The sequence below is a fragment of the Marmota monax genome, unplaced genomic scaffold (genome assembly GCF_021218885.2).
Source record: "Marmota monax isolate L192 unplaced genomic scaffold, Marmota_monax_Labrador192_F-V1.1 WCK01_AAM20220418_F8-fsc00177, whole genome shotgun sequence".
NCBI classification, from domain to species: Eukaryota; Metazoa; Chordata; class Mammalia; order Rodentia; family Sciuridae; genus Marmota; species Marmota monax.
In genome coordinates this window covers 980641-991115 of record NW_026694922.1, presented here as the reverse complement: position 1 = coordinate 991115, position 10475 = coordinate 980641, and the positions used below count along the sequence as shown (strand labels likewise).

The 10475-nt window shown below is 43.3% G+C and overlaps 1 protein-coding gene across 1 annotated transcript; it reads right to left on the bottom strand.

Moving 5' to 3' along the window:
• Window positions 1-1267: 1267 nt before the first annotated feature.
• On the bottom strand, window positions 1268-6229 carry Xbp1 (X-box binding protein 1). The gene is given in 6 exon segments (XM_046427252.2): window positions 1268-2545; window positions 2851-2958; window positions 2961-2996; window positions 3712-3840; window positions 4820-4916; window positions 5965-6229. Coding segments are annotated over 6 exon segments (1161 nt in total). The 5' UTR covers window positions 6198-6229; the 3' UTR covers window positions 1268-1987.
• Window positions 6230-10475: the final 4246 nt, after the last annotated feature.

The following is a 10475-nucleotide window of genomic DNA, read 5'->3' as shown; positions in this document are numbered from 1 at the left end:
TTGAGCTTCAACCTCCAGATGCTTGTGCTGTTGTGGGAGGACAGAAATGCCTCTGTGAATGCACTGGCTTACTTAAAGAGATATCTGGCCCTCAACTTTTCATAGTGAATGAGGCAAGATAGTTTTCAACCGTGGGGACAACTGGAGACCATCCTTACATTTGCAATATAGAAACAGTCTAAGTAAACCTGCACTGCTGGGTAGTAGGATTGGACTCAGGCCACCAGATCTGCCTGCCTGCAAGTGCACTTGTGGACCCACTTCAGTCACCTCAACCAGTACATTCCTTTGTACTTGTCTGAAACTATAGCCTGCTTTGCCTTGCTGCTTGGGATTCTCTGAATCCTCTTTCCTTTTTTTTTTTTTAATCTTTATTTTACATTTGTGTGGTACTGAGGATCAAACCCAGCACCTTGTGCATGTTAGGCAAGTACTGTACCACTGAGCCACAACCCCAGCCCCCCCTCCTTCCTTTTGATTCATTCACTTTGACCTCCCCAGAGGTAGTCTTAATAACTCTAAGAAACATGTCATTTAATTGCTAAATGGATATAGGATAATTTCATCTGCTGGTATAGTGAAATAATTCTATAAATAAGGAAATTCCCAAGGAAAAAATGCAGTGCACCATGAAGGATGATATTGTCAAGTCTGTAGTTTGGGACTATTTGGTTTCTGCTTTTTTGAACAGAAGTATTTTGTGAAACATACTGTTATACAAGTATAAGAGACTGAAGACTTTACAAAGCAGATTAGGAGATAAAAAAAACTTTCACTTGCTTACATTGGTGCCTGGCATGACATACTTTTAAGGCATCCTTTAATGTTCTTCAGAAAGATACTATTATCCTTTATAATTGAGGAAGTGATGGCATATACCTGCAAGGTTACCCAGCTCACCAATGGCAAGAGTTGAAACCATGGGATCAGAATCTAGGATATGCTCTTAATTCCTGTAATAATGGCAAGAGAATCTTGATTTTTGATGCTATGCCCTCTTAAATTCCCAAAATGGTATAGCAAAACAATAGGGTTCTAGCTCTGCCACCTACTAGCTATGGTATTGGTCAGTTAGGCTGAAGGAACTATCTCAGATTGTACATTTTAGCATTGTGGCAACCAGGAATTGAAACAGGCAGTGATTAAGGTGGAAAAGTCTTCAGTCAGTCTAGAAAACAACGTGCACTTTAGCTGGATAAATTGGAAACAGTGAGGCATCTATAGGGGAAAAAATGACTTATGATCCTAGAAAAAGTCAAAGAACATGGACACTGCATTGCACTTTTTAATTGCAAGGGTAGTTTTAAATAAATGAAGAAAGCACCTTCCAGAAACTACAGTAGCAGGAAAAGATTCCATCAAGCATTTACATAGTAAATTTCTATATAATTTTACAAGATTCTTGATCTTTACTTGAATCTATTCATAAGGAAAAAGGAGCCCCCTCAGATAGGTGTTTTTTCTGTTTGCAGAGGCAAACTAAAGGACCTAAAATTGGAGGCAAGCCTTGATGCTTGAGAAGGGGTAAGAAAAACTGGTAAGAGGCCATTCATAAATTCCATTGTCTACTCTAAGACGCATCAGATGACCCTTACATAAGAATCATAGGGCAAACTACTGTCCTTGAAAGTACAATCTCAAAAGTTGTAGCTCTAAATTATAGTAATACGTGTGAGTAACTTGGACTGCTGGATATGAAAAGACAATACTTGGAGTCATCTGAGGTCTGAATCTAGGACTGTCTGCCCTCTACTTTGGCTTTTTTTTTTTTAATTCACTCTGGTTTTTTTTAGTTGTTGATAGGCCTTTATTCTATTCATTTATTTATATGTGGTACTGAGAATAAAACCCAGTGCCTCATGAAGCAAGCACTCTACCACAGAGCCACAACCCCAGCCCTCTACTTTGGCTTTTTGAATAAAGCACAGCTAGGCTTGTCTGCTCTCCTCCTGGCAGGGTCAATAGTCAAGGAAAAGGGCAACAGTCCTTAGACACTAATCAGCTGGGGAAAGAGTTCATTGGCAAAAGTGTCCTCCCAAGAATGGTTCACACCAAGTGGAGAGGACATGTCACTGAAAGGGGAAGGGGAGCCCTCATACCCACAGTCACTATAAGCATCCAGCAGGCAGGAAGATGGCTTCAGATAGTGGCTGGATGAAAGCAGATTAGAGATGCCCAGCTCTGGAATGAAGTCATCTTCTACAGGTTCTTCCTTCACCGACACAATGAATTCAGGGTGATCATTCTCAGAGGGGCTGAGAGGTGCTTCCTCGATTTTTACTACCACATTAGTTTGGCTTTCTGTCTCAGAGGGCATCTCTAAGACTAGAGGCTTGGTGTATACATGGTCAAAGCGAATTAGTTCATTAATGGCTTCCAGCTTGGCTGATGACGTCCCCACTGACAGAGAAAGGGAGGCTGGTAAGGAACTAGGTCCTTCTGGATAGACCTCTGGTAGCTCCTCCAAGCTGGTAGACTCTGGGGAAGGACATCTGAAGAACATGACGGGGTCCAAGTTGTCCAGAATGCCCAACAGGATATCAGACTGCAAGAGGCAAAAAATAAGAGTGCAACTATTAGGCTACCTAGAATCTGTTAAGAACACTCTTAGTACTGGGCTTCAAAATGTAATCTTATGGCCTGAGGCTGTAAGATGACCTTAGGACCCAACTGACTTGTTTATCCATGTCCTAAGCCTCTGAGAACTAAGGAGATAGTTGATGTTCATCTCTAACCCACTAAAACGAACTTTCATCTGGAGATGAACTTTTGCCCCATCAGGGATGTCAGACGTCAAGGACATGAAATGACCCAGTTATACAGCTCTTAGTAAGACAGAATGGTCCCTACCTCAGAGTCTGAAGAGTCAACACTGTCAGAATCCACGGGGAGATGTTCTGAGGGGATGACAACTGGGCCTGCACCTGCTGCAGAGGTGCACGTAGTCTGAGTGCTGCGGACTCAGCAGACCCGGCCACCGGCCTCACTCCATTCCCCTGAGAGGGAAAACCAGGGTGAGTAAACAGCCAGGAGTACCCAATGAAATGCTTACCAGCCTCTCAAGAAAGATTATTCCTTAGAGATGAAACTTTTCCCTTACCATTGTTACTTCCATTTTCTTCAGATCTCAAGAGATGAGGATATGATTTTTTTTTTAATACAGTGAAAAATTTTCCCTCCCAAGCAAAGAATCAGGTAGGATAGAGAGTCTTAATGTTCCTAAATAATAATATTCTATAGTGATTTAAGCCTAGAATCTTCTGTTGCTAATCTTGGACCACTTAGACACCATCACTGAATTTTCCATTATCCACAGACTAAAACCCATCCATCACCACCCTTTTTCACACTCTTCAGTGAATCCTCTCTCTTTACTCATATTCATCAGACAGTTACTCTAGCTATAGTCTGATCTGACTGGCTCTCATACTCTGGTTCTCCTTGATGCTTCTATGGTACCTGTTGTTGGCTACTGCATTTGTTAGCACTTACTCTGAGAGAACCATGTAACTTAATTATTAGCACTTAGTACTATTCACTACCCACCTGAAATGTCATTAAAGAAAGGACATCCTGCCTACATGGAAATGTCATAAAAGTAAAGCAAAACCTCAAGCATGCTTTTCATCAGAGATCTATAATGCAAACGTAATTTAGGCCATTTCACTTGGAATCAGTTCTCACATGTGACACCAACTAAAAATGACTTACCTTGGCCTCTGTCTCCTCTTCAGCAACCAGGGCATCCATCCCCAAGCGCAGTCGTAACTCCTGGTTTTCAATTACAAGGCCATGAGTTTTCTCTCGTAAAAGCTGATTTTCTAGCAAAAGTTTTTGGTTCTGTAAGAAAATTGGTAAGAGGCTATTTAAACATCTAATTCTTTCACTTGAGAATCCACCTGAAGTTTTACTACATTGGTTTTCTTCTTGAAATTTTAGAAAACTCCACATTTATGCATTTGTTCACAGTAGATATTAGAAAGCTGGCCATAATTATGAAAGACATAAAACCTATTTAAGAAATGCCATTTCATGGGGTCAAAAATAATGCGTGCTGGGGTTGTGGCTCAGCGGTAGAGAACTCGCCTAGCACTTTTGAGCCTTCAGTTGGTCCCCAGCCCCACATAAAAATAAAGGTATTGTGTCCAACTACAACTAAAAAATATTATTTTTAAAAATAACAATACATCCAACTGCAAATTGGATTTCAGCAAAGGATAACTTTTAGCTTTAATTTAGATATATCTTTTAAATATCATAACTTTTTAAAAAGTAAAAAAAATTTTACCTTGAACTGAAGGTTAAAAAATATATTAAAAAAGTAAACTGGTACTGAAATGATTCAAACTTTAAAAAGAACAATCTAGGGACTGGGGATATAGCTCAGTTCATAGAGTGCTTGCCTAGCACGCACAAGGCCATGGTTTAATCTCTCACACCACAAACAGTAATCAAAAGAACATAAATAACCCTTGTATTAGATAGCAGGTAAATCTTAGAAGGGAAAGGGAACTTTTGGCCAAGCCAGGAAGAATCTAAAGTTAAAGCAATGACTTCCTTTCTGCTCTTGCTAACTTCTTAGCACTCACTGACTACATGCTGTGAATACATGTAGCACCAAATTCCAGAGGGTCAGTCACTTCCAATCTCTACAAGTGTCCTCATTCCAACTATCTTATCTCTCCTAACTTGGTTAAACTTAAGCACATTCAAACAAGATCTAAAAGGGGCTAAAACAACTTGGGACAGAGCAAAATATCAAGATATTCACCAAGGAAGGACACACAACGTATAAGAGTTTGGCCTTGAGAAGTTTTACCTCTTCTTCCAAATCTACTACTTGTTGTTCCAGCTCACTCATCCGAGCTTTCTTCCGATCTCTGGCAGTCTGTGCTGCTACTCTGTTTTTCAGTTTCCTGAGAAGGAATATACCACACTGAGTCATCTCAAACCTTATTTATATCTTTATTTGAAAACTTGGCCAGCTGGTGCTTTCCTTTTAATTCACAGTATAAGGCAAAGCAATGGTAAAATACTTCAGGCTCCTCCCTACCATAAAACCAAAAGTACAGCCTTCTGTCTGTCTAGATTGAAGACTTGCTTTATTCTCTCCCATCTGGCGTCATCCATCTCGGCTCATCCTGGCCACAGCATCAGGACTGAACACAAACCCAATTCATGTTGCATCATAAGAATCTTTTCCCGTCCCCCACTTCCCTCCCCCGCTGCTTCCTGATTCCAGTTTTCTCACACAGGACCCAGCCTGGACAGATTAAATCTAGTGAAGGTTGCAATGGCTGTGACACAAGCTCTCCCTCCCCAAAACCAACTGCAGTAGGCGGATGACTGTTGCTCTAGGTTTGAGATCCTAGGCGGTGTCCTGACGAATGGACCCGTGTCTGGCTGGAGGAGCCATGTCTTACACCACAAAAGGCACCGTGATCATAATCATAAAAGAATGAACGTTTGCGAAGGACCAAGTGCCAGGCACATTATATACGCCTCTCATTTTAAAGCCACTGACGAAGCTTGACTACTGAGCCTTAGCGCTTCCAGCTTTTTCAACAGCTGTCTTTTCATCACTGCGCCCCTCCAAAACAGTAGGTAAATCAAGAAGAGGCGAATCGACTTCATGTAACAGCCCCAGTTTTCAGAGAGGCAGAGCGACCGTTCTGTGGTCACTCAGCAAGGTCTGGAACACAAGCCCGCATCCCCAGCTCCAGTCAGCTCTAATGAATCAGGAAAAGGTAACGAAAACCGGCCTGGGAAGCCCTGGACTCCACCCTGCACTGCGGGTCCGGTCAGTTCAGCCTTCCTGCCCCGTCCTGCCCTGCCCCGCGCCACGCTGGCACTGGACCGGCCAGGCCCGGGGCGCTCGAGTGCGGCGGGGTGGCCAACTCCCGGCACCCGCCCAGCCCCCTGTCAGGACTTCAGGGCTGTCCTAGACCCCGGCCCTGCGCCCACCTCCTCAGCGCCTTCTCCTCCGGGCTCAGGTGCGTGAGGCGCTGTCGCTTGCGCGCCTGGGGCGGCCCCCCGCTTGCCGCCTCGGGGGTGGCCCCTCTCTGACCCGGCACCATGAGCGGCAAGGCCGAGCCGGCCGGGGCTCCGGCGGCAGCGGCGGCGGCGGGCTGGCCGGATAGAAGCAGTACTTTGGGGGCCCCAGAGGCCGGGCTCGGCGCCGCTGCCACCACGACCATCGCCCACGACCGTCTACGCGAGTGCACGCCGCCGCCGCCGCCCAGCTGCCGGCCCGCCGCGCCCAGCCTTTCTAGGGTCGTGGCCGAAAGCGATTGGCCAGCGCCCCGTGACGCGCGGGGGAGCTCGCCGCCCATTGGTCCGACGGGTCCACCCGGGGCGGGGCCTGGGCGCGCAGCGTGGCGACCGCGATCCCCGGCAGAGGGAGCTGGGGGCCTTTTCGGCTCTGGTGACCCGAGGGACACCGCGCGGGGACTGAGGGGACCTCCGGGGGGGGCCCGAGGCTGGTGTGGCGTCCTCAACAAACGATTGTCTCCCCTAGGCTGACGCATTTTGTACCCGAAATGCCAGACTTTAATTCAAAACCAAGAGATTTCCAGACTTTATTTTTACCGGGACTCACAGATGATGACCTCAACCTGACCACAGTTTATCTCCTGCGTCACTTGGAGCCCCGTGGAGCGGAAAATAGGGTCGGATCGCAGATCCGGCCTTGGGTTGCGGGGAAACCCAAAACCCCTGGAAAGAAATTCCGCGAAATAAGAATGCACATTTCAAATTGAAGCTTATTGCGATGTCGTGGTCAACAGTATCTCGGGTGGTGGGAGTACAGATGGTTTAGTTTTTCTTTGCATTTCTACACTTTCCTCTATGAGTGCATATTGTTATTTTATCTCCTTACCTTGAGGTTCTGGGGTTGAACCCAGGGCTTCGTGCAGGCTAGGCAAGCACCTTACCACTGAGCACATCCCAGCCCCCATCACTATGTTTTAATGAGGACAAATTAAATTGGCACGTGTAAAAATGGAGACTTTATGTTTATTTTGAACCGCTTTTGCTCTGGGGGAGGTCCCTGGCACCAATGGAGAGGTTGTGGCAGAAAGAGTGCCAGGTGCTTCTGAAAGAGGGGTCTCTATGCAGCAAAAAGGGAACAATTTTGGCACTCGAAATATTAAAATGGAAAAATCTGAGACAACTTTTCAGATATGCATGTCCATCTCATTTTTTTTTCCTTTTTTAAGCACATTTTTTTAAGAACATTTTGTTAATTACAAAATGTTCAGTTCCTTGGAATTTCAAAGCAAAGCTTTTAACAAGAGCTTCCTCCTCTATGTTAAGCAATATTCCAGATTCTAGGGATGCAAAGATTACTAAGAACCGGTTGGTGGTGGAAATTATGCAGAAAGTGAACGCTTAAGACAGCAGAGTTCTAAGTAATTGTTTAGTGAATTAAGTCAGATTAACTCCCAATTCTTTTTCTGTGGGGAGGGAACAGAATGTGAAGAAGGAAGACCTTTTAAAGGGACACAGGTTTTTTTGTAATTCCCAGGACTGGACTATGTGTCTCCTAACATGTATTTTCTTCTTCCTTTTTGGAATGGGGAAATCAGGAACTATTTCTTTGAACTGGACTGGCCCTCTCAGGAGGTCCAGAGCACACACTGTTTCTGTGGGTTGGAAAAGAGGTGGGGGTAATCCGAGTTTCTTCAGGACAAAGAAACCCGCCTCAGCTTTAATTTCAACTTTAATCTTATCATGAGCTACTGGGTGCTCAACCCTGGCCTCTGGGATCTTTTGGAAGAAGTCTTTGAAGTATTTTCTGGTTGAGACCTACAAGTTTATGCGAAAAAAACTGGGAAAGCTGTGAGGCTCTGAAAAATGTGGAAATTTTAAAAAAGTTAAATCATTTAGGCATAAAAAGAAGATGCATGCAGTCCCTATTAATCTAACAGGGTAAGAATGAGCAACTGTGGAGAAGGCCCAAGATGTGGGGGTAGAGGAGAAAAAAATGGTGGATGCTGCTTTAGTCTTGGCTAACCGGACAGAGATGGAGTGTTGAATTTGACTCCCCAGAATTTGAGGGGCGGGGACTGAGAATTGAACCCAGGGGCACTCCACCACTGAGCCACATCCCTGGCCCTATTTTATATTTTATTTAGAGACAGGGTCTCACTGAGTTGCTTAGCACCTCACTTTTGCTGAGGCTGGCTTTGAACTCGCGATCCTCCTGCCTCAGCCTCCTGAGCCACTGGGATTATAGGTGTGCGCCATTGCGCCTGCCCCCCCCCCCCCAATTTTTTTCAAGGCTTTTTATCTTTTGGACAAACATTTAACATCACACTGAAAACAGTAATTTGACCCTTTGTGGATTGCTGTCCATGAAATCTTTTTTAAAAAACATTTATTTTATTTTTTTTTAAGAGAGAGAGAGAGTTTTTTAAAAATATTTATTTTGTAGTTTTCGGTGGACACAACATCGTTATTTTATTTTTTTATGTGGTGCTGAGGATTGAACCCAGCGCCCCGTTCATGCCAGGCGAGCGCGTTACCGCTTTAGCCACATCCCCAGCCCCTAAACATTTATTTTTTAGAAGTAGTTGCACACAATACCTTTATTTTATTTATTTATTTTTATGTGGTGCTGAGAATCAAATCCAGGGCCTCGCACGTGCTAGATGAGCATCTACTGCTGAACCCTCCATGAAATTGTATAGTCAACTACAAACCCTTGAACAGTTTCATATTCTCTGCGCAAGATCAACCTGATAATTCTTGCATCAGATGCCATTAATTTTTTTAAACATTCACTAGGCCCCTCTGATAAGAGCTATGAAATAAGTAAAATACAAGGGTCTCAGTCTTCGTGACATATGAGAAGCAGTGATGATCAAATAAACAGTAAAACATTAGGTTTAGGGGCTAAGAGAGCCCTTTTGCAGCATGCACAAGGCTGGGAGACCTATCCCTGGCAATGCAAAGAAAAAATAAAAAAGCAACAATCTAAAAGCTAAAATTCAGGAGCTGTTCTTTCTTCTATAATATCCACTACCTATTGAGCACTTGAAATGGGTCAGAGTTAAACTGCTTCATGCCCCAAAATGTGAATGTACTTAATACCACTGAACTATACCCTTAGAAATGTGTTAAAATATTAAATTTCACGCTCTGTGTATCCAACCACTATTAAAAACAAAACCAAAAGAGGGGCTGGGAATGTGGCTCAAGCGGTAGCACGCTCGCCTGGCATGCATGGGGCACTGGGTTCGATCCTCAGCACCACACTAAAAAAAATATATATATATATATTGTGTCCACTGAAAACTAAAAAATAAATATTAAAAAATTCAAAAAAATGTGCTGCAAATATGAAACACATTGGGTTTGAAAACTTAATATTTTTTAAAAAAATTGTAAAATATCTCATTGACCAATGTTGATTTAATGTTGAAATGAAGGTATGCTCAGCTCTGGCAGATTCTGTTTTTTGTTCATTTGTTTTTGGTTTTGTTTTGTAGTTTGGGTATTGGGCATTGAACCCACTGAGCCACATCTCCAGTCCTTTTTATTTATTTTTTTTTAATTTTGAGACAGTGTCTTTCTGAATTGCTTAGGCCTTGCTAAGTTGCTAATGCTAACCTTGAATTTGTAGTCCTTCTGCCTCAGCCTCCTAAATCCTGAATCATTAAGATTACAGGTGTGTGCCATAGTGTAGTGCCTGGCTTTTTTTTTTTTTTTTTTTTTGGTACCAGGGATTGAACCTAGGAGTGCTCAACCATTGAGTGACACCCCAGCCCGCTCTGTATTTTATTTATTATTATTATATTTTTAATTATTTTTTAAATTTCTTACATACATGACAATAGTGGAATGCATTACAATCATAATTATCCACTCACAGCACAATTTTTCGTAACTCTGTATATAAAGTACGTTCACACCAAATTATGCCATTATACATGAGCTGCTATTATTATTATTATTATTATTACATTACAATTCTTAACCATTCTGTATTTTATTTAGAGACAGGGTCTTGCTGGGTTTTTTAGAGCCTTGCTAAAGTGCTGAGGCTGGCTTTGAACTTATGCTCCTCCTGCCTCAACCTCCTCAACCACTGGGATTACAGGTGTTCGCCAGCACACCCAGCACTCCTGGTAGGTTCTTGATTAAGCCACCGAAAGGAATTTCAGGATACATCAAAAGAGACACAGCCAGATGCAGTGGCACATGCCTGTAATCCCAGAGGCTCAGGAGGCTGAGGCAGGCGGATGGTGAGTTCAAAGCCAGCCTCAGCAGGAGCGGGGCACTAAAAAACTCAGTGAGACCCTATCTCTAAATAAATACAAAATAGGGTTGGGGACTTGGCTCAGTGGTTGAGTGCCCCTGAGTTCAATCTCCAGTACAAAAAGAAAAAAAAAATAGAGGCACAAAGAAAGATATATATAAGAAAGTGAAGAGATTTATGTAAGATAGCACATGATAGAGCAGAATATACATTC